Source organism: Vidua chalybeata, chromosome 15 (genome assembly GCF_026979565.1).
Source record: "Vidua chalybeata isolate OUT-0048 chromosome 15, bVidCha1 merged haplotype, whole genome shotgun sequence".
Lineage (NCBI taxonomy): Eukaryota > Metazoa > Chordata > Aves > Passeriformes > Viduidae > Vidua > Vidua chalybeata.
In genome coordinates, this window is record NC_071544.1 from 8953403 (window position 1) to 8977103 (window position 23701).

Below are 23701 nucleotides of genomic sequence, written 5' to 3' on the forward strand. Positions count from 1 at the left end.
TGCTGGGGGATGTGTTCTGCCAAGGGATTTAGGCACGGAGCAGAGGCTGGTGGAGGCTCCGCTTGTCCCACAGCAACAGCAGCTGCTGCTGCTGCAGCTGCCGACCCCGCTTCTGAAATAAACTTTTGTGTACGCTCCCCTTCCTCCCCCGGGGAAAACAGAGAAAGAAATGAAACTTTAATGAGTCTGAACACATCAAAAGGGAAGTTGTAAAGGGGGCTGTTGAGTTGATTTAATCCTTGGAAAAAAAAAAAAAAAAAAAAAAAACGCAACCAAAAAAAAAAAAAGAGGAAAAAAAAAAGCCTGTGTGTGAAATATCTTTTTTTAGTTGTCTTTGATAGCTAACCGCAGTCTGGCCTCGCCAGTGCTCTGCTTCCCAGCTGAGGGCTCGTGCTGGGGCTATTTCCAGCTGAAAAGTGATAGCTTGGCACCGCCTGGGCTGGCAGTGCCCATGGAGAGCAGGGAGTGCTGCTTCCCAGCAGTGGGATTTGGCATCCCAGACCTCTCAGCCAGGGGCTCCTGGGGTGCAGGACAGGCTGGAAATGCACCTCTCTTCTTGTTTCCGAGCCCGTGGATTTGGGGGTCCTGGAGCAGCTCTGCTGCATGTTTTCATACATGAATATCCCTAGAGTGGTGCCTGGAACAGATCATTCTCTCCCAGGTCCCCATCCCACTCTGTCCTGCTCTGGCACCCCCAGCACCACAATGATGGTGGTGGTGTTCCCCTTTGGTTTCTGGAGGGGACATCCTGGTGCTGCCCTATCATCTTGAGTGTGAAGTTTCACTTCCAGTATCAGTTTCACTTCCAGTGTTATCCTCTGAAGAATTTCCTAATTCTTTGGATTATTTTGCTTGTTTGATTATTCTGAAAATTGGCACTTTTCCATAATCCTTGTTGAATTGCCTCCTGAAATAGTTCCAGCTCTTTCTTCAGTACCTCAACATTGTTTTGAGTTCAAGCCTTGCTCTACAAAGAGTTTGTTTTGTTTTTAAAGCAACAGATATTAGAAAGAAATTCTTCCCTGTGAGGGTGGTGAGGTGCTGGCACAAATTGCCCAGAGAAGCTGTGGCTGCATCTCTGGAAGAATGTCCGGGGTAGACAGGGCTTTGAGCAACCTGGTCTAGTGGAAGGTGTCCCCACTCATGGCAGGGTATTGAAACTAGATGATCCCTTTAAAGTCCTTTGTAGGTCTGTAATTCTGAAATCTGACCCATTCTCTATGACCACTCAGATACTCATTGCTGACTCTGTCACTCCCAGCTAATCCCAGGTGGATTTCTGTAGCCCCTCTAGTTTGTGTCACACCCAGTTTATCCCAGGCTGCTCCTGGGCTGCTTGGAGATTGTGCTGCTTGCTCACAGCTTCAGTTTCCTCTTCTTTTTTCTCCTTCTGCTCTGTCTTGCACTGTGTCTCAATTGCCTGAACCATCTCTCTTTGCTGGCTGGACAGCAAGCATGGCCTGGAGGGCTTTGTCCTCTGATAGAAGCCTGTTTGGGATATTCTGCCTTCCCCAGTGTGATGGGAGTGAAATGAAGAGCTCATTTTACAGCAGTGTTAATGGTTGCACCTGGTTTGTAGCCATGATGCACTCCCAGGGGGACAGGCAGTGACACTGCCAGATTTTTTTTTAATCAGGACAGAATGCACGCCAGAAGGCAGAGCAGAGATGGTGTGCTTCTGCTGAGCAGCTCTCCCTCCCAAAGCATCCCTGCCCTCAAGGTTTTCCCACTTGGGCCACTGATGTGAGAATGGGAGGTGGAGAGGGCAGTGTTGGACTGCCAGGGACAGTGCAGACTGCAGTAATTTTGCTATCTCCAGGGTTGACAACTCCTTGCATCTTGCCCTGTTTTGGAGAAATGTCAAATATTTTTTCACAAGAGATGACTCTATTTTATCTGCCTTAAGAGAGCAGCCTTAAAAGGCCTTACAACTCCATTTACCTCCCCTGTTTAATTGCTCACCCCAGTCTCCCTCCCAGGAGCAGCCACCCTGGGCAGCTCCTGCCTGAGCTGCTGCTTTTGCCCCTCACCCTGTGGCTGCTGCCCCATGGCCTTGGCATCGCTTTCCTCTTTTGCTTTCAAATTTTCCTTTCTCCCTACTCAAAAAATTTTGTCTAAACCGAACATCCTCTCTGTGTTGGGTATGGACATTCCAAATTCCTTTAATCTGCTGAAAAAAGTCCCAGCATTGATGCTTCTTATGGACTGGAAATGTGGAGCCCAGCGGCTGATGCTCTTCCTCGCTGTCAGTGCTCTGCTTTTCCCCATCTCAGAGGTGTAACAGAGCATCCTGCCCTTAGGGGGGGATGCCTGTGCTAATCCAGTCCTGATGTCATCACTCCTGACAGCCACTTCCATGTGAGATTCCTAGAGGGAGGTGGGGAGGCTGGAGAGAAGAGCCCCGGGAGCTGGTGAGCAGACAAGCACTGCCTGCAAAATAATAGCCAGCCCATGGTGCTGATGCTCAGGAGTTGGTTCCTGGGCTGAGCCATCAGCAGCCAGTGGATTGTGCTGTGGGGTGTGTGGGAGCTGCTTCCCACTCCAGAGATGGAGCTCGTTGTCCAAAAGGTGCTTTGTGTTGGAGCAGAGATGGAGTCGTCCGAAAGGTGCCGTGCACAGAGCCGCTGCTGCTCTTTTCATCTCCCGCCTGGCTGCTTGGAAACTGGCTCTAGGTTTTGTGCCTCCAAAGCTGAAAATGAGATTTTAAAAACATTTTGTTTTACTGGAGATGTAAAATGTCAAAAGCTGGGGTAGAGGCAGAAGGCAAGAGCTGTATTTTAAGGAATGCTTTCTCCAGAAAGCAGCTGTCTCAAAATGCCGCCTCTAAGAGCCACCTTAAACTCAAGGGTCCTTTCTAGGTTAGCACAAATTGCAGTGCAGTTGTGAGGAAAGCAGGGAAGGAAGAGGTGCAGCATATCTTGGCTTGTTGTCCCAGGAGGATGCTGCTGGCAGCCACCTGGATGCCAGGGTCATCAGAGGCAGCACAGGAGATCAGCTGTTTCCTCTCCACAATCTCTTCTGGCTCACAGCTATTCAAAAGGGTTTTATTTAAGCCTGAGAATTTTATTGGCCTGAGAACTGCCCGGAGCTTGAAGGGCTCCTCTGTGGAGATAAAAGCCACTTCCAGTCAGATGGGAGCTGTTAGAGGAGTGAGTAGTCAGGACAGTCTTCCCTTCCAACAGGCAGGCTGGCATCCCCTGCCCATGTGTCTCCTGGTCATCCACCTGCAGTGTGGGTGGTGGTGACACTGCATCCCCGTGGTGCCCTGTGTTCCACCTCTGCTAGAGCCCATAGTGGAAGGATCTCCACTGGCTTTCTTGGACCAGAGCTGAGCCTTACAGCCCCTGTGTGAACTCTGCAGTTATTTTACAGTTGTGTAAACAGAGGCACAGAGATTTCCAGCATGAGGAGATCCAGCTAAAAGGTCTCAGTCTCCTGTGGGGTGCAGTTGGGTGTTGGAGGCAAAGTTGGCTCATTGCAGTACAGCTTCAGGATTAAAAAAGGTAAAGTAAGAGTTATCAGCAGATTGGGAGCATCAGGGTCTTTGGGTACCCCTCCTGTTGTAAATGGGAAGATGTTTCAGGTGAGTTTTGTATTCCCAGAGTCACACCATGATAAACACCAAAGGACACAGATTTTGCTGGTTGATATGGGTGCTTGTAGGAGGCTGTGAAGCCATTTTTGAGCAGTGAATGTGCCAGGGACCTGGGCTTGTCCCTTCCTACTGGTGGCAATGCTGGCAGCATGTTGAGCTTGCACAGCAGAGCATCACTTCGTAAAGCAGCGGCACCTATATGGGATTTTATGCACCTGTGCAGGTTTTATTTCCTCCTTTATTTAATGATTTAATGTTCTTGGCATGTGGCTCCTTCCCCAGGCTGACAGGGATGGAAGCAGGATCTCAAGGTGGCTCTTGGATCTTGCATTAAGCCACATTAGTATGTGCTGTAGATTCTGTTTCCTGTGAATTTGCACACAGCGGGAGGACGAGCAGGAAGGCTGCTTCTTGCTGGCAGGCTTCCCAGATATTCTTGGCATTGCAGATCTATACTTGCATCGTCGCTGTGGCCCTGTTTGAACAGAAAACAGAAAGTGCTGTGCTAACAGGAAGGCACAACCCTGGCGAGTACCAGCTCGGCGATGGCAGCGGCACCGACACAAACGCCGTCTGCCATGTGGGCACGATGGCTGTGTCCCTGTCCTGTCCTCCTCCCTCAGTCCCTGCTGCCCTTCTCTAATGGCCACACACACAGCTCAGGCAGCTCCTGGCTCTGCTCAGGGGAACACATCCAGCTGGTGGATTGTGATGGTGTGGCACTGCCCACTCGGTGTTCATCTCCTCCGGGCTGCGTTGTCCTTTACTGGACTCCCATAAGGAGTTACCCCCATGTCTCCAGGAGTTCCAGTAGCTCTTTCCAAGGGTTTGTAGTTGCTGGCAGGTGGTGTTTTTGTGATGCCAGTGTCATTGGCAGAGGAGGCACACGGAGCAGGTCTGTCTGTGGGAAGCAGTGCTGGAGATGAGTGCACTGAGGCGGGGAGAAGAATGAACTGGTGCACCAGTAGTGGGTGTAGGACTGGGACAAATCCCTTCCCCCATCTTGCAGTGAAAAGACACCACAGCTCCTCACAGGGCTGGGTGCTGCATCCAGAACACCCAGTGCTGTGAGGGAGCGATTCCAGCAAAGGCAGAAAATCCCTCCAGGAGCAGTCTCTGCTGCAATGTGGAGCATGGTAGCCTGAGGAAAGATGGCCAGGCTGGCCTGGCAGCAGGGTGGCACAATGCAGATGTCCTAGCTATGTCTGGACGTCACCTCTCCCTGTCCCTCGGGAGGGCTGGCTGGCAGCCAGGCTGTATCCTTGCAGCTCCCAGCCCGGGGAGGGCTTCCCGAGGCTGCGTTCTCAGTGTGTACTCGATGAACCAGCACACTTTGTTCTCAAGTGGTGAGATTGGACTTCCTTTCCTCGGTCGGCGACGCAGGCTGGCTGTTGACTCATCAGCTGCTTCCCTTGGGCTTTGCTGCAGAAGGGGCAGGCAGGATTCTGCAGCAGTTTGAGTAGCTTTTGGAGCAGAGCTTTTTTTCTTTTAACATAATCCGTTTTTTTCTTTTTCTTTTTTTTTTTTCCCTGTTTTTTTTTTCCCTTCCCTCCAGCTCATCATGAAAAATGTGTGAGTTTGGAGCTTGCAGATGGCATGCTGGCGATTTTACAAAGGGCTATTTCTTGGGTTGGTTATCCCCGTTCTGTGGCTGCCTGCCCTTAAATATGCTTGGGTTCTGGTATGCTCCAGAAATACATGTACACTTCCCCCAGAGACTGTGCTCTGATCAAAAGAAATGAAAATCCCAATTGCCCTAGGCCTAAATGTTTTGATCAGAAGCCCTGGGCTATGTGTGGGGAGAAGAAGGCTCCCTGCCTGCCCATTCCTGGGGACCCCCACAGTGACAACTGGCTGTGGTGAGGATGGGCTGGCCAGTGGCACTGATCCAGGACTGCAAAATAATCCTAGTGATGTTACATCACTGAGTTTGGTCTCCAGCTCTGCCACTGGCAAGGGGAGGTTTCCAGCCAGATCTGCTCAGGCAACCCTTGTCCCTGCAAGCAGTGGGGAAGGATGGCCTGTGCCCAGGGTGGTCTGTCCTGCCAGTGCTTCAGGTACCTGGTTTAGGATGGGATGAATCACACCCAGGGCAGCAGAGGGTCTGGGCCATGCAGGAGGTGGTACTGGTGCTGCAGGAGGTGGTACTGGTGCTGCAGGAGGTGGTACTGGTGCTGCAGGAGGTGGTACTGGTGCTGCAGGAGGTTGTTGGCTCATGCCCTGTGCCTGCGAGTGCTTCGCAAAGGAGTAAGCGTGATTTACTCTGCCTGTTACTTGTCATTTCTGGTTTACTCTCTGCTTGACAAGTTCTTGTGTGGGCTTTCAGCAAGTCCTCACCTTTATTAGTTTGCTATGGGAAATGTGTTAATCCAGCCTGTTCTTACCTCATTCTGAGCCACTTGGACTTTTATTTTGAATGTTTGCTAATCTTCCCAGTGGATGCCTGTGGTTTATACTGGATCAAGCACACAGAAAGTCAAGTGTACTTCAGCAGCAAATGTATAGAACGAGTGAGCTTGATTTCCTGCGCTCTGTAACAAGGTTTACAGCTCTTGGGACTGACTCTGGTTTGGTACAGCCTTGGGAGCTTCCACATCTCACTCCATTGCCTCTGCTCTCCATCCAGAACCATGGATTTATTGTGTAGCCAGGCAAACCCCAACAGCTCTGATTGCTGGGCCTGCAACCGCAGTGCTAATGAAATCACCCCTTAGTGATTTAGTGCACCTTGGGTCCCCTTTGAACAATGCAAGCAACTATTACTTTTAAGTGCTCTCCAGAGTAATGGGAGGAGCGGGATAGCCCAGCAGCAGGAACAGCTGCTCAGTTCTTGGTGCTGCTGTGGGTAATCCTGTTGAATTTAGGTGAAGTATTGCTGGAAAGTGAGCTTCACTATGTTGCCAGGACCTTGGGGAGGCGGAGGAGAGCCAGTAGTGCTTTCTCTCGGTGCACTTGAAGATCTGGAAAATGTGATCTAGTTGAAGGTGTCCCTGCTCATGGCATGGGGCTTGGATTATGTGACCTTTAAAAGTCTCTTCCAGTTCAAACCATTCTGGGGTTTCATGAGGTGCACCGAAACAAGTGTAGCTGCACAGGGATGGTGGAAGAGGCAGACTGATCCCTCCTTGTTTTCTGGGATGGGCTGTGGCTGCTTCGAGTGTCTCAGCGTCAGAACTATTCTCATGTGTTTCAGGATTCAGTGTTAGTTCAGTGATCCAGAACACATTAAAAGAGTCTGGATGCTGCCTTTTCAAATTCCTCAAAGCTTTGCTTTCAGTGGGCTGGGTTTCTTTAAGGAGACCCATGTGAAGACACCATGCTGGTGGATGGGAGCTGTCATGTTGTGCCCGTGTCTGTGTTTTGAGCTTTGCCATACTCAGCTCTGTGAGTAACAGTGTCAGGGGGATTTGTCCAGTTCTTGATCTGCCGTGGCTCATGCTCAGACCATGGCAGGTGCAGAGCTGCCACCATTGCTCATGTCTTCTGTTTCTGGTCTCCATTAGTAGGTGCATACAAAGGCAAGTGGAGCTGTTTGCATTACTGAAGTAATTATGGAAACATTATCTGGCTGGGATAATTAATTCCCGATGCTTTAATGTTAGTAGCTTGGCTTAAGTTACATAAAGAAGCAACTTTTTTTGTCTTTTTACATCCAGAAAGCACACACTCAAATGTCCCTGGCTTCTCTAGTAGCAATTCCATGACATATATTGCATAAATGGAAATGAGCTGAATACTGGCAGCCTTCAGGCTGAGTTTGGAGAAGGTTGCTGTGTGATGTGGGTCCCTGAAGGGCCCCCAGGTGGGTCAGTGATGCTCTGGGAGAAGGGGGAGAGGAACCTGTGGGTACTGGGGCTGGCTCTGCCCTGCTTGCCTGCAGGGAGAAGGTGCTGTGTGAGCATCCTCTTTAACTGCCCTGGATCTGGAGGCTGCTGCGTTTTGCTGGGTTTCAGAGCCAGAAGAGCAGCACAGGCTGTGTCACCTCCCAGTATCAGGGCACAGTCCCCCTGCTGCTTTCAACACCACTGTTAGAGCTGAATGGCACAGAGAGAAAAGGGGGAAAGGAATATGGAGAAGATCTTTGCACAGCATCAGAAATTATGTGTGTATTTTGCTCTCAGCCCAGATGCTGCTTTTGTCTAGTCTGCCAGAAAAACATCTGCATTTTGTTGTTTCAATCAGCCCACCAGCAAAACACTGCCCAGCCATTGCTGTGTCCCTGCAGCCGTGGTTTTCCTCTCACAGAAGTTGTGGAGATGAACTCAGCTGTGCTATGGTGCTCTCCTCTGCCTTGGGAAAGCAGACACTGCTCTGCACCTCAATTCTTCTGTACCAGGTCCCTGCTCCCATCTATATCAAAATGATTCTCTGGGCACTGAATCAGAGCTGCATTTAAATAATTCATTTGTTGAGCTAAATCTCAGTGAGATTTAGGCTGGAATATAAATGTGAGAAAGACAGGGACATCAGCAGTGGTCTTCCTCCAGTCTGCTGGGTATCAGGCTTTTTATGTGGTGATAAACAGCTCAGAAATGGAATTGGAAAAGCTGTCTGGGTTTCACAAGATGGCTGTTTAGTGCCTCCTGTTCACTTGTTTTCCTCTTTTTACCACATCAAAGAAGAGTGAATCACTTTCTGCTTAGAGGATTATGTTATTGCAGGGGCCTGGAAGGACCCACTATGGTTACAGGCTGTTACAGGAGATTTCAGGTGGGGAGGGAACAACTAAGCATTTTTCTTACTGCACCTGTTAACTGTAATTGGGAGCTTCAGCTGCATTTCTGTAAAACTTCCAGAACCTGCCTATGTAAATCCTAAATTGCTAGCAGCTCCAGAGGGGTCACCTTACCCCATCCCTAATGTTCTGCATGGAAATGGGATTGTCACAGGGAGATTTCCAAGCCCAAAGAGAGAGCCCTTGAATGGTCCTGGAGCCGAAAGGAGCTTGATGTGCCGGCAGCTGCGGGCGCCGAGGCTGTGCCCTGCGGAGCTGTGCTGTGCTGCTCACAGATCAGCTGCTCCCCATGGCTGGGGATGTTTTAAAAGCTGATAATGAAAATTTCTAACATTCACTGGGTAGCGTCGAGTGTCAGAATTCAGCTGGGAAAGACAGCAGCGGCAGCTAAAGGGACGGTGGGCGTAGCTGCGGCACCCTGTCCTGGGCTGGTCCCTGCCTGGCAGGGGACAGCAGGGTCCCTGAGACATGCCGGGGTCCCTGAGACATGCCGGGGTCCCTGAGACATGCCGGGGTCCCTGACGCATCCTGTGGTCCCTGACGCATCCATCTCCAGCGGGAGGGATGGGGAGCGCAGCCTGCACAGCCACCCAGGCATTACGTCACCCGGAGCTGCGCTCACTGGCTGCTGGTACCCGGGGGCAGGACGCTGCTGCAAGCAGCATTAACCCCCTCCTGAACATCCTCAGTGCCGCTTGGGTAACACAAAGGGACCTTCACAGAGCTGAGCATTAGCCACCGATGTCTGTGCAGTCGGGGGTGTGTTTTGGGCACAGCTGCTCCTGTTACTGGAGTTTGGTAGATCCTCCTGGGGCCAAATTCAGCCGCGCTGTTCTCTCAGTACAGCAGCAAAAGCCGAGTGGAGCTTGCTGGCGGGACTGTGTGTGTAACTGCCCGTGCAGGTTTTGGGACAAGCACTTAAAGGAGGGTTTGGGTTATAGCAAAGGGCAGTGCCAGCCCAGCCACCCACTGTGCCCATCAGCGGCAGTGGGGACAAACTGCATGAGCTGTGTGCTCAAGCATGGATGTACAGGAGAAGGGCTGATGTTAAGTTCCCTCCATCAACCTTTAGTGCTAGGAATGAGCTTGTTACAGCCCCTGCCATGAAGATAGCCTACAAATGGTGCAAAATGGGTGGCAGAGGGGGCCATCAGGCATTGCAGGTTTCCCTTCCCAGACCAGAGGTTCCCGTTCCCGTGGCTGCTCTATTGATGTATGTGTGATGAATTTTCATGGATTTTCAGAGGCTGTTGCCAAATCTTGAGGGGGTTTTGGCTCCAGCAGCCAATAAGGAAATACTGCAAATTGTTTATTTTCTGCACAAAGTGGTCCCAGCAGTGCCATCTCATTCTTCTCAGGTTCTTGTTTGTTTTAAAATAAAAGAGTTTGGTGACAGTGCCCTGTTGAGAGACACTGTGTCACCTCTCTCTTCCCTCTCTGGGTCCAGCTGCCTCCAGCCATCTCTTCTCCATCCACAGGAGGATGTGTTGACAGACTCTGGGTACCTGTGGTCCCTCCTGCAGGGTCCAGGGGCTCTGGTGTCAGGTGGCTTATGCCAGGGGTGACAGCAGGGTGCCCACAGGGCTCTGAACTCTCTGTGCTGGTGACCAGGGTGCTCCAGATGTTACCTGGAGTATCTTCAGCCAAGGAGGGAATGGGTGAAGTGCACAGGTACCTGTTAGCACCAAGACCTGGATCCTAAAGACACTTTTAGGCTCATCCAGCTGGTCAGGCCAGCTTGCTTGCAGGTCTGAACCTCAGGCCAGTTAATTTAAAACCCAAACATATATTATCTTCTTGGCGTTCCCTCTCGTCTTTGAGCCCAGCTTTGGGAGTACAGTTTGGCTCATGGTTTTATAGCCTTTACTAGAAGCCATAAAAATACAAGAAGTAGGAGTAACATGGTCAGTAAATCTGGGTGTGGGAATGCTGAGGATCACAAACCCTTGTGTGTGGGTTGTGGCTCATTATTGTGACCATCCACCACTATCTCCAACGCTATCCTTCACCCTTATACCCCCAGGCACTTTTTCTAACTTAAATGCTTAAATTCTGCTCTGCTGTTGAGAGGCAGCAGCATCTATAAAATCTGTTAGCTTAAGTTCATAAGAAAATGGGGCATTCAGTCCAAATGGCCTGCTAGATACTATTTTAATAAACAGAAAGTGAAAATCATCCCTTTAAATTGCCCTTTTAAAGCCGTTGTGTGCCACAGGAGAATTCCTCCATAAGCAGAGCTGGCAGAAGGAACAGTATCAGCACTGAAGGTTGCTGGCAGAGCTGTCTTTCCACTGACTTCCTTAAGCTCTCTTATTTATGGACATTGGACAAGACTAATTTAGACTGGAATGGAGGTAAAGAAAATATTACTGACTAATGTCTTCGTTGTAATAAAATTAAGTATTTTTAGATGAGAAACACTATGTAAGATTAATTCTTTCTATCTGATATATTAAAAGGGAGCACACAGGAAAAAAAGCCTTCTCCCTTCAGCCACGTGAAGCATTCAGTTTACAGAGATGATTAACCATGGGAATTTGCTGAGTATATTTTATTACTGTGTAATCTTCTCTAGGGATAGATGTGATCCTCAAGAGTGTTGGGGTCCACTTACTCCTTTTCCTCAAGTGCCCTTGAGACCCACTTTCAGACTAATGGCCTCAGGTTTGTTGTGATTTTCTGGCTGATCCCAATTTTCAGCCCTTCATTTAAATGAGCCTTTGATTGATACAGGATTTTAAAAAAATGCTGTGTCTCTGGATAAATAAAGGAGTAAATGCTCCTCCTGTGTAATCGAGCTTCTGTGAATGCTCTGGCTCTTGGCTGGGGCTTTGCCTCTGTGATTCTTTGCCATGATGGTCCAGGGAATTTGTGTGGGTTGGTGGCTCATGTGCAGACTCCTCATCACCCAGCCTGGGTATTTCTTTGTCTACCAAGCAGCTATTTGGAAACATGGTTTCCCAATGGATTAAGACTTGTCCCTGCACAACAGGGGAGCCCTGATGACATCCCCATCTCTTGGAGCCCAGCAGGACATGGATAGACACTGGTGAGGGCAGCCTCTGCTTTGTTCCCTTTTTCTCGCTGTGTCTCCTCTGCAGTGTTTGGACAGGACAAAGCTTGCAACTTTTTGGGCTCCAGTTTCTTGAAGCTACTGGAGGTGAGGAAGGGTGCCCAGCTTGGTCTGTTTTCTGTATTGCTGTGAGGCAGGGCATGGTCTGTTCCAAAGGATTGCTCTCTTGTCTTAAACTGTAGTTTAAGTAGTAACTGTAGTAAACTTAAACTTCTGAAGCTCCTCCTAGCCTAAGGCACTGTCAGTGCAGTCACTGATCTTTATATCTCAACACCAGGAAGCCCTTTCCAGGTGTGTTAGCATGTGTCAGGAAGGAGTGGGTTGCTTTTTAGGAACGTGATTTTATCCACCAAAGCAAATCCAGGAATCAATGGCAGCTGTGCAGCTCTGGGGCATTGGGATGCCCCATGTGAGCCTCAGCATCTGGCAGCCTCCAGCTCCCCTCAGGGTGAGAGGAATGTTCATGGGAGCAGGCACAGGCTCTCTTAGGGTTTGCTGAATTGTTTGCAAGCCATAAAACCTTTGTGTTTAACTGAGTGCTGCAGATGAGTCAGAGAGTTGATCTGGACCAGGCTTCCAGCAGGTCTTCATAGGGTTATACAAGTTTCTCACTGTATGAAAAATAATTTAGCAGCTATTTCAGTTTCTTAATTTCTGACCTTCTCTGTTTGCTGATATTTGAAATGTTGAGAAAATGGCACGAACATGTCCCAACATCCCCATGCCTGAGTTAACTCCAGGGGATCCCAGCCCATGCTGCCAGATCAGCATGAGGTTATGGGAAGGAAACTTCAAAAGTAAAGTTTAGTGATCCTCTTAAGAAGATACTTTTCATATTAATACTTATTCCTTGTAGGACAGTATCTGCTGAGTGCTGCAGCATCTATCATTCCTCCCTGATCCCTGTGTTCCCAGACGGGGAGAGGCACCTGCCATCACTGCATTGGCATGTTTCAGACCTTTTAACAGACTGCTGGTGAGCTTGTTAGATGTTTGTATCTTCATTACCTTGATCTTCATCATCAGTGATGTGGTGAGAGGCAAAATGTCACTCTCTAAGTGCCAGTTCCCATTAAACCAAAGCAAACTGCATTTAATTACAGTGTTAGAAAAAGCTGGGTGTTGATCACTGGTGGAGCTGTTGCCATCGGTGAGCCCCTGAGCTCCCTGTGACCTCTGCATCACCAGGGACTGTGCAAAGCCAGGACCTGAGAGTCTAAGCATGAATCCAGATTTGGGGGGGGGTTGGGAGCACTGGGAAGCGGGTGCATGACTCGAGGGGAGAGTCACTTGTCTCCTGTCTCTGAGCATCAGGTTCAGCAAAACTTCTCTAAGATATCTGCAGAAGGGAGGTGGAGGCTGTGTGCCCAGCTGGGAGTGGACGTGCCCAGGCTCAGGCAGGTGCTGTGTCCCACACCCGGGCAGTATCCTGTGCACTGTGTGAGATAACCCCAAGGGGTTGCTCCAGTCACATCAGCATCCTTATCACACTGAGTGCATTTCAGTGCTGTCAATACAGTAAATGACCTGTTCAGGATACTCCTTTGATATGTACACAGATCATTAATCTTTGCAATTTTATGCCATGGTAAAAATAGCAGCCCTGTTCCTCCTGCCATCCTGAGCATCCGTGGCTGGCTCGGTATCAGAGCATCACCTGTTGCAGGGGCTTTTGGGTGAGCAGCTTGTGTAACTTGGCTTAATGAGGGCTTATGGCCCTGACCTCGTGCCTGCTCAGGCAGCTCTTCCCAACAGAAGCATTCATTGCAGGTGGAAGACTGGTTTTTTCTCTCTTGTAACAAGGCTGTGCCCAGCCTGGCTGCTCCCACACCAGACTTGGGCTCGTGGGAAGGAGAGGTTCAGTGTGACATGAACCAATGCACATTGCACCAGCAGCTCCTGCTTTATTTTTTTGTTAATAGCATCTTCCAATGGCTAAAGGAACTACAAGAAAGGCTGGGTGGGGATGTTTTAGATGGGTATGTAGTGACTAGACGGGGGGGATAGCTTTGAACTGACAGCAGGCAGATTTAGATTAGATATTAGGAAGAAATTCTTCTCTGTGAGAGTGGTGAGGCCCTGGCACAGGTTGCCCAGAGGAGCTGTTGACTGCCCCATCCCTGGAAGTGTTCAAGGCCAGGCTGTATGGGGCTTGGAGCAACATGGGATAGGGAAAGTTGTCCCTGACCAGGGTAGGGAGGGTTGGAACTGGGTGATCTTTAAGGTTCCCTCCAAACCCATCTATTCTGTGATTCTGTGATTTTAGGGGTTTGGGAGCTCCTTAGATGCCAATCCTGTAGCTGTGGCTGGAGCATGCCTAGTTTCAGTGTTAATGACTGCTCTCTGCATTAGAGACAAATCCCCAAGTCCTATCCTAGATTACAGTGAGATTGTTTTAAAATGTGGGGACTGAGACCTGTCCTTCCATGTGGCTCCTTTTGGTTCTTTAATTTAAATTTGGAGATGTACCCAGGATACTGGGTCACGTGTTTATTTTCAATATACTGATGGGGAAAGTAAAGCAAAAGAGATTATAAGAACCCACTTCTTGATGTTTCCCTCTCTGAGCCATAAATTGTTGCTTCTCCTGCTGGTGGCTCTGGAAGTACCTCCAGTGTTTGTGACCACAGAGGACAGCAATTAACCTGCATGTCTGGGTCTATAGGACCTCCAGGTTCATTTTCCTGCCCTGCTACAGTTTTCCTTCCTGACCATGGGCAAGGCAGGTAGGGTCTCATTCCCAAGGACAGCTGGGCTCAAGTGTCTCTCCTTGGCACATACAGACCTTGGAGCATTGGGTGCCACAATTCATCTGGTCCTGTGATGGACACCATGGCTTTGCCTCAGACACATCACAGAGCACAAGGCACTCGATGCTCTGACATTAGCTTACATAGCAGGACAGAAGGCAAATAAAAGCCTTCCCAGCTGGCACTGGTGCAAAAGCAGGGCTGGGTCCTCCAGCTTTGCATGGGGAGAAGCTGTTTGGAAGGGGCTGACGTGCTGCAGTGAGGTATGTTTGGTTGCTGTTTCTTTGCAGCATCTTTCTGGCTTGATATCTGTGCCAGGTGGAGGATTTCAGGGGAGGAAATTTGAGCTGTGCAAATACTGCAGCAAGCTCCAGCTCCCAACTTCGCTGAGATCTGTCAGCTGGCACCACAGGCTGCTTCTCATTTCCAGCTTGTCCTCTGCTTGCATGTCATTAGGCGTGACACTGTTGACATGTGCATGGCAAGTATCATGCATATTGCTGCAGAGTTGCCAAGGAGAGGCAGAAGAGCTGACAGCCAGCGCCTGGTTGCTCTCTGTGCAGGGAGTTTGCAGCAGATGAGGCAGCTCCTCTCCCCATCCCTGTGGTTGTGATTAGAGAACACTCAGAGCAAATCTCACAGGCCTCCATGGGATGTTCCCCAGTGCCAAGCGTGCCGAAATGCTGCCTAGCACGGCGTGGATGTGGCACTGCAGTGTAAGGCACACTGGAGGTGTTCATGGAGCAGTTAATGGCTGGGGGGCTTGCTGCCAGTACTAGATCATCATCTCCATTGCACCTCATTTTTCTCATGTAAAGAGTTAATTTCTGTGGATGAATGGGAACACTCCTGCTATAGTAGTTCTGCTGAGGCTGTCTGTCAGTGCTGGCCCATGGACTGACTTCAGGTGCAGTGGCTTTGTTTTCCTTCAGAGTCAGGTGCCCAGTGTGGTCTCACCCTCCATGGCAAGAAACACAATATTTTTCTGAGTTGTAGCTCTTTCTCAACCTCCCCTTCTTTTCTTCCAGGATCATCCCCCAGCTGGAGAGCTCTCTTTCACAGGTTTCACCAAGCAGCCTGCCTGTCTCTGAGATTTCAGAAGCCACAAGGACTTACTTGCAAGGAATGAGCCGCTATGACCTGGACGAGCTTGATGCCTGCTGGTTGGAACTTGTTAACATGGAGCTCAAGGAGATGGGTGGGTATTGCTGGTTTTTTTTTTTTTTTTTTTTTCCTTTGTGGCCTGGGTGTCCCACAGTGGGCATTTGGGCTTTTTGAGTAAGCATGTGGAACTAAAGGCCTTGAAGAAGAAATGTCAGAAACACTGGTCCTGATTGTTTCCTGTTTCAGGCATCTCTAGATATCACAGCATAACATTGCCTGCATCACTGCTGTTATATCACTGCGCATTCTTCAAATCCTTTAGTGGATTTTGGTTGAGTGCAAGTACCTGAGCTTGGAATTTGACCATTGGCACGAGTGCTTAACATGGTCTGCTGGGCAAATTTGTTGGCACAGACCCATGGGTGTGTGTAGTCCTGCCAGACTGTGGAGGGATTTTCCAGTCCTTGTTAGGGAAGGGTTGCTGTGGTGTGGCTGCTGCTCTACAGGTAAGAGTAATACCTCAATAAAGCATTCACCTTGTGAGGTCAGTGAGGGCTGACCAGGTGCTTGAGCAGATGGGATCGTGCACTGCGGAGCAGGAGGGTTGTGCTGGCTCTCACAGGCAGCTGGTTGAGGGCTGCAGCAGGATTCAGGATGAGGTCAGGAAGATGCAGTTCAATGAGCTTGCATGGAGCACGAGCGAGCTCAGAAGTTGGCCATGACATTGACTGATCTTGGTTTTGGAAGATCTGTCCTTCTGGTGTACTCATGATTTACAATGAAATTTTGTTACCATGAGCTTGAGAAAGCTGTAGAAGCTGCTTTCACAGTTTGTCTGATTATCTGGTATAGGTATCTTGTGTATTGGATTTCCCATAATCTCAACATTGTGGAGCCTGTAGCATCACAGAGAAATTACAAGTCAGTTCTGCCCTCATTAGCTGGTCCTGTATTAGCAGCCTCAGCTCTGTCATTAGCACACACAGGTTTTGAGGCACTGGCAGCTACAGTGAAATCCTTGGGCAGAGCAGAGGGTGCTGCTGGATAAAGCCAAGTGCCTCAGTTCTGCTCAGGACTTGCAGAGGATCCACCCTTCCTAACCCTGCGCAGCTGCTGTTGCTGCATCGAGAAACCACCTTCAACCACACTGGGCATCATTCTGACCTCACTGTGCCTTCACTGTATCCCCTGCTACATTTCCCTTGCCATCTCCACGGCTTCGTGGCCATCAGAAGTGTCTCTGGGCTCCAGAGAAGCATTGTGTCTATTTCCACTTCTTCTTGTGTGTATTTCATAAGTCTCTAGAAATGAAGTGGGCAGAGATTTGGCTTCTCCAGCTCAGTTGGATTAAATTTGCCTTGCTTTATAATTTCTTCAAAGTCTTAGGTTTCAAATGCAGTGTCCAGATGTGGAGCTCCTGGGGTGATGGAAGGCTGAGATCATTGAAAGGTCCCTGCCCCAGACCAGACTGGCTGCTGGCTGTCCCCATGTCACCTTTGGGCTGGCATGTGCCAAACCCACGAGTGCTGGGGTAGAGTGCCAGCTTCTCCAGCAGCACTGCCTTGGGAGTGAGTTGAGTTTAGAAGGGGAAGTTGAGTTTCATGCCAGCCATACCCCTGTTCCGTGCTTGTGCGTGGGCTGGCACCTCAGCACCCCAGGGAATCCCAAGTCAGGGCACAGGCAGTGCTTGGCGGCTGACCCTCGGCCATTCTGAGCAAGCTGCATTTTTCCCTCTCCATCTCATCATTTATCAGCCAGTCACCTTTTCCAAGGAGTGTCCTTAGGAGATGTTTGTCCAGGGCCGGGCTGGATGAAACCACAGAATCTGAGGAAGCCCATGAGCCTTCCTGCCATCACCACCTCTAGATGGTGATAAGGACCAAGGTGATCTCAGCAGTGCTAGTGCAGAGAACGTCACTGCCCATCACCTGCTTCTCCAGCCCATTCCTGTCACTGAGGGAGCACTGTCATTACTGGCTGAGCCTTAAATATGCTGAGGAGAGAGTAGCTTTGAAAACCAGTGTTTGGCATGTGAAATCCACTGTGGATACAGCTTCAGCCCAATAGATTCTGCTATCCTTCCCCCTACCCCAGTCCTCCCAACTTCTCTAGCAGTGCAAGGGCTAGTACATTTTTTCCAGTGACTTGGAAAGGAAAAGGTGTGGCTTTGATAATACCCCATCCCTGATGCTGCAGGGAGCTGGGGGTTTGGCAGGTGGGAAGCAGGATGGGAGCTGGTGCTCCTGGCTGCAGGGCCACGGTCACATCACCTGTGGCAGCTGTGCCTGCCGTGGAGGCTGGAGGTCATCGGGCTTCTTTGATGGGATGCATCTTCCTTCCCATGGAAATGATGGGGTTTGGGAGCTCATAGAGGGAATCTGTTGTAGCAAATGCATTGCTGCTCAGCTCCTAGGCTGGGACAGAGCAGGGGCTTTACTCCCTCTGCTTCCCAGATGGGAAAAGCCAGGGTGGGATTTGGGTGCCCTTCACCACCCAAGGCAGAGGATTGCCGCTGCCTGGGTTGGTCCAAAGGCAGTCCATAAATAGCGCTTTCTCCCGGAAGCCCTTGACATTAATGACACCGTTAATGACTCGCTGAGATTTCCAAACCTGCTTTGCTAATCTCTGAGATCATTAACATGACTTAACTAGAGAAGGGCAGCCTCTCCTCCCATTCAGAGGAGTCAGGAGTTATCTCCCAGCATTAATTTAGGAGGCAGGCAGAAGTTTAAATTCCTCATGGGTGTTTGGCTGAACTGTTGTCACTGGGCTGTCCAGGGGCACAATATGTCATTCCCAAAATATTTAATGACAAAGAAGGATCCAGATCTCTGACTGGCTCCTGAGGATGTGTGGGGAGGAGAGCTGGAAAACACCTATGAGATCATCCAGCTCGCCTTTCGTGGGTCTACGTAGCACACAGCACATGCCTTTTCCAGTCCTTTTTAGGTCACCCCAGGGATGGAATTTTATCACCAAGATCAGATAAACCTCCAGATAGCTCCAGCTCTCTGCATTCTGCCTGCTGACTCTTCTCCCAATTAAGTGGAATTGCTCCAGAAAGCAAAGGTTTTACTTGAAAAGCAAAAGTTTTAAACATAAAAGAGCTTTAAATAGTTTTAAACCCCCTAGTAAGATGCCTCAGTAGCTGTTGCTGTACTCAATGGAAATGTGCTGTTTAAAGAACCTTTGTGTGCTAGAGATGAAGTCAGTGTTTAGGCATGCCTAAGTGTTTTATTTGTTGCTGCTGCAATATGAGATTGTAAAAAGAGTGGATCTGAAGAAGACTGAATGAAGCCCGGAGCCAGATTAATGTCCATGCCACTCCAGGCAGCACAGGCCTGTCCTTTTAGACAGGAGCCATGCCATAAGTCTTCATTTTTATATTAACATTTTATGCTGTGTTTTTTGATCTCCACTAAATCCAAAGCTATTGTAAGAGTGGAGCTAGAGAGACTTCAAAGGCCAAGGCTGAAAGATCCTTTTGCAGTGATCGGCACCTCATAAACACACGGAAAATCCTCAAGAAATTGCTAAAATTGTTGTCGGAATCAATTTTGCTGAAGGCAGAGTCGAAGTTTCTAAGTATTCCCTTGACTTAATCCATATGGTGTATTCTGCTCACATATGCCCACCACAGCTTCTATCTTGGGAGCTGGAGGTGTTCCTGGTATTTTATGGCAGGAACATGCAAAGGTCACATGGATTGCTTTTGAAGCTCCGGGGGGAATTCATCGCTGCATACTTGAGATATGTCTGTGCACTAACGAGATGATACCTCCCTCGGCGGAGGTGAGATTGGTCAAGTAGATGTGAAATCAGCTGGAGTCAGTGGAGTACCCTGGGCAAGATGTGCTCAGTGGAGCAGAGGCTGCTGTCAATCCTGCTCCTCCCAGCGTGGCTGCTTCCCACCCTGGCAGTCTTGGGTGTCACACTCGGAGGCTGATCCCGTCCCACTGCATCCTTTTGGGGTTCTGGGAGCCCTGTTTTCACCCTGAGGCAGGAAGCTGGTACTCCCTAGGCAGAGACTGTTTCCAAGCAGCTGCTGCCCACCACCATGTGCCCATGTCCCACTGTGCAGGACACCCCAGGATAGAATTGTAGACTGGTTTGGTTTGGAAGGGACCTTAAAGCTCATCCCATTCCAAGCCCCCTGCCACGGGCAGGGACAACTTCCAATAGCTCAGATTGCCCCAAGCCCTTGAACATTTCCAGGGATGAGGCAGCCACAGCTTCTCTGGGCAACCTGTGCCAGGGCCTCACCACCCTCACAGGGAAGAATTGCTTCCTAATATTCATCTCACCCTGCCCTCTGTCAGTTTGAAGCTATTCCCCTCTGTAAAATACCACAAGCCTCTGGATCTGAGTTTATTTATCTCCTCAGAGATTCAGATAATCAATACCACATGTAAATGAATGTATTAATTGTTTGTATGTAATGCATTAATGTATAGATTAACAGGGTTGGAGATCAGTGGGAGACTCCTAACACATTTTCCCTCCACATTTTCAGCACAATCAGTTTTCACATCAAGTCGCTGTTTTGCTGTTTCCATAAATTCCTGGCAGTAATTGCAGTAGTTTCCAGCAATACTCCAGTTTTGCTGCTGATGGGGTGAGGAGGCTTTCATCAGGAGTGCTCTAGGACAGCCCTGTCAGAGCCAAGCATCGCTGCAGAGAGACAGCAGCTTCTAAAGTGGCTTCTGAAACATTTTGTCATCATCTTAAATTTGAGCAATAATTGATGTCGGTGGGTGGCAGAAAGGGTGATAATTGGTTCCTGTAAATCTTTTAAGTGCATTAGCAGGCTGTGTTTGTAACAAAATGTCTGGAGGTTTCACTGTGGATGCTCAGTTCACTGTTTGTGTGTTGGTCACGCTTTACATGTATGGTCTGTTTATAAATAACACTGATAAAAGATTAATGTACAATTGCTGCATTGTCCAAGGGTTATGTGTCTGCAGGTGGTGGGCTGGAGGTGGCTGTGGGAGTCCCAGGTGGTCTGGTGTGGTGTTCAGGTGGTTGGCTGTCATCCCCTGATGTCCCTGCAGGATGCCCAGGGGGGCACTCAGCCCAGGGCAGGGTGGCTGGTGTCCCCACGAGTGCCAAAGCAGGCAGGTTTGAAGTGGCTTGCCTGGGGCGAGCTGGAGGGCCAGTCAGCTGGAAGGAGATTTCTGGAGTGTGTGGTCCCTGTACCATGTGTGAACACCCCATCCCATCAGGGACCTGTCATTCTTTCACCTCAGATTTTCAAAGATAGTCAGAGACAGGCCTACATCATCTCACAATTGCTTTCCCTTTTCCATTATAATTTTAAAAAGCAGTAATTTTGCTTGTTTTTTTATATATATATTTCCTGAAAAGTAGACTCCCAGGTTTATAGTCTGTGAATCAGCGCATGGCACAGCCTGCAGTCCTGATAGCTGTTTGTTCATGAGCTGTTTCTATCTCCAGGTATTCTCCACAGGGGGAAAGGATTTATTGTTTCAGTAAATTGATATTAGTGGAGCACAGTTCAGTCAGAAATAGGTCTCTATTTTGTGAAAGGTGGCTCTCCAGCTATTTTTTTTCTCCCCTCACAGAGTGTTGGCTCACACCACGGCAAGGAGTAGCTGAGAATTCATTTAGCAGAAGAATATTGCTCCTTCATGCCACATAAATTACGATATTACAGGAATAATTACAACGGAGGGCGGCGTTGTGTGAAGGAATGTGCCTGGTACTTCTCCCCGGCGCGGCGCTGTGGCTGCAGTGCCAGCCCAGTAATCCCACTTCCTTTGGGATAGAGTGCTAAAATTCTGTGTTTCAGGTGCTGTATGGGCAGTTGTAAGGGCTGAGTTGGGTGGAGTTGAGCTGGGCTCCTTAGGAGGCCCCTGGAATGATGGGGATGCTGGGTGGCTGTGGAGCTGCAGGGATCATGGCAGACCCTGACACAGACACACAGAGAAGACTTTTTTTGCTTCAAGCAAAGTTCCTTCCTATTTTCTTTTCATGAATCAGATCTGGAGACCTCCTGTAGTGCATCATTATCTGTCACCTCTTCTCCTCCATTTCTGAAGCAAGCCCCATTTTCTGGTGCTTCCTTTAGCTGGGAAGGTGCTACCCTGCAGCATCCTGCCCTGTGCATCTGAGAGGCCGTGAGAGGCAACATTCCCTGGATTACTGCCCTTCCCACTGTGGGGCAATACTGGGGTGTTCCAGGGAGGCTGGGTAGCCACATCAAAACCCATCATCATTAATGAACTCAGTGTTAATTGGGAAAGGGTGTGGGTGGCCTCCTGGAAGGGGTGATGGGACATATTCCTCCTGTGTTGGTGGTTTGAACGAAATAGCCAGGGATTATATTAGCACAGGATTGAAGTCTCACCTCTGCCTGTGTCTCTCCAGACAGAAACTCTGAAGAAGTTTATGGCTATCACTGCTGTCTTCTTTGGGGACTCAGAAAAGCTTTGTTTTCTTGCCCAATACCCTGGCACACCTCAACCAGGTGAAAATACTGTTCTCTTGGTCAGCAGGTAGAATCCGCCGACCTGGGGATGGTCCCAAATGTGGACATCGCTGGATTTGTTAATTGTGGCCAAGATCACTTGTCTGTGTCTTTGCTTTCCTTCTCTGGGGACAATAATAGTGTCACTTGTGCATGTACACAGGGAGCGTTTGGTGGAGAATTTTTTTGTTTGCTGTTTAGCTGGCCACGATCAATAAAGAGAGAGTTTTTGCAGCCAAAAAGATGACAATTTTATGAATGGAGTTTAGTAGCACAAACTTCATGTGATGCAGAAGGAGATAAATGGAGCACAAATGGAAAAAGCACTTCACCCCCAGGCCCCATTGTTCAGTGTTTCATAAACGATTAATCGCTTCATCCCCATCAAGTGCAATTGTCAATTCAATAAGCTCCGAGGTGTTTGGGATGCCGCTTGGCAAGCGCATTCCTAATGTAATTACACCTAAATGGAGTGTGAGAGGGGACAGATCCATACTCCCCATGTAGTGCTGTAACAGCTGCATGCCACAGAGGCTGATGAGGGAACCCCACCAAAGTGCTGCTCTCCCTCTGCCCCTGGCCTTCCTCTGGAGCAGGAGTTTTGGGATCAGCATGAACTTTCTTCCCAGGGTTAAGCAGGTGATGGTGGAAAATTCAGGATGTGGGATGGGTGCTGCTTCTTTCCACTCGAGGTGAAGTGGAACGGTGGCAATGCCAGCACGATCCTGACCCTGGGCAAGGTTGAGTTCATGATTCCTGTGGAAAACCCCCTCCCTTTCCTTCCTCATGCTGCCTGCAGCTGCCAGCTCTCTGCCTGCCCTCTCCCATGAGCACAGGGCAGCTCTGGAAAGTGTGTGGGGAGAAGCACTGGGAGCACCTTGATCTTTTTGCTTTCCAGAAGAGCAGAGCCTGAAATGTTGGGAGGAATGGAGTAACTCCAGACTGGCACTCTGATGCCCAGGTTCATAGTCACAGATGGGGAGTAGAAACCCTGACCAAGAGGAGAATATTCTTGCTGGACTGGTTTAATACTCACATAAAGTCATGTTGAGCAAGTGCACCTCGGGTGGTGTGTTTGTAAAAGGACTCCATTAAGGCAGAAATAATGCTCTGACTTTCTCTGTAACATGCAGGCAATGATAGGACAAGGGGGGGTGGCTTGGAGTTGAAAGAGGATCGATTTAGATTAGATACTGGAAATAAATTTTTCCCTGTGAGGGTGGGGAGGTTACCCAGAGAAGCTGTGGCTGGAAGTGTTCAAGGGAACACTTGGACAGGGCTTGGAGCAACCTGGTCTAGTGGAAGTTGTCCCTGGAGGGGAGGCTGGAACAGGAAGATCTTTAAGGTCCCTTCCAAGCTAAACCATTCCATGTTGCCATGACATCCAACCGGAACTATGCCAAGAGCAAGATGGTGGCTCCATCCCAGCCCTGGTGCTCAGAACTCACTGTGCTAGTGCAGGATGCTTCACATTGCTGAGCTGCAGAGGCCACAGGCAGCCTGTGCCAGCCTGGGGCTGAGATCCCACGCCCATCGCCGGGGCTGCTGTGGAATCAAACAGGTATCAGCAGGTTCCTTGGCATGTTGTAGCACAGCAGCCCGAGCTCTTGAAAGGGCTGTGATAGGGAACAGTGTTGTCTGTCTTAGATGGTATCTCAGACTCGACACAGACGTGTAAAATGCCAGGCTGGATGTTTGCAGGGACTTGTCAAGCCAAGGGAAACCGTGCCAGTGAAACATTGGGGAAGAGCTTAAAAAGGCAGACAATGGTGTGTTTGCTTGCCGGGCTCGCCTACGTGATGCTTTCCCCCTTGACAGAGTTTTTTCAGTTGATCAGTGGCTATGGGGGGAAAGATGCAGCCTCTGCCAGCCCCATCCAGCCAGAGGTGTTGGGACCCCTGCAACCCCATCCCTTGGGGCTTTAGAGCAGCCCAGAGTTCAGCCCAGAATTGGGACA

The 23701-nt window shown here is 49.4% G+C and overlaps 1 protein-coding gene across 4 annotated transcripts in view; it reads left to right on the top strand.

Moving 5' to 3' along the window:
• JADE2 (jade family PHD finger 2) overlaps positions 1-23701 on the top strand; it is a 72374-nt gene that overhangs the window by 21514 nt on the left and 27159 nt on the right. For all 4 annotated transcript variants that reach the window (XM_053956474.1, XM_053956475.1, XM_053956472.1 and 1 more), the window contains one exon: positions 15182-15351. In XM_053956474.1, coding sequence (XP_053812449.1) covers positions 15182-15351 — 170 coding nt within the window. The remainder of the gene's footprint in view (positions 1-15181; positions 15352-23701) is intronic.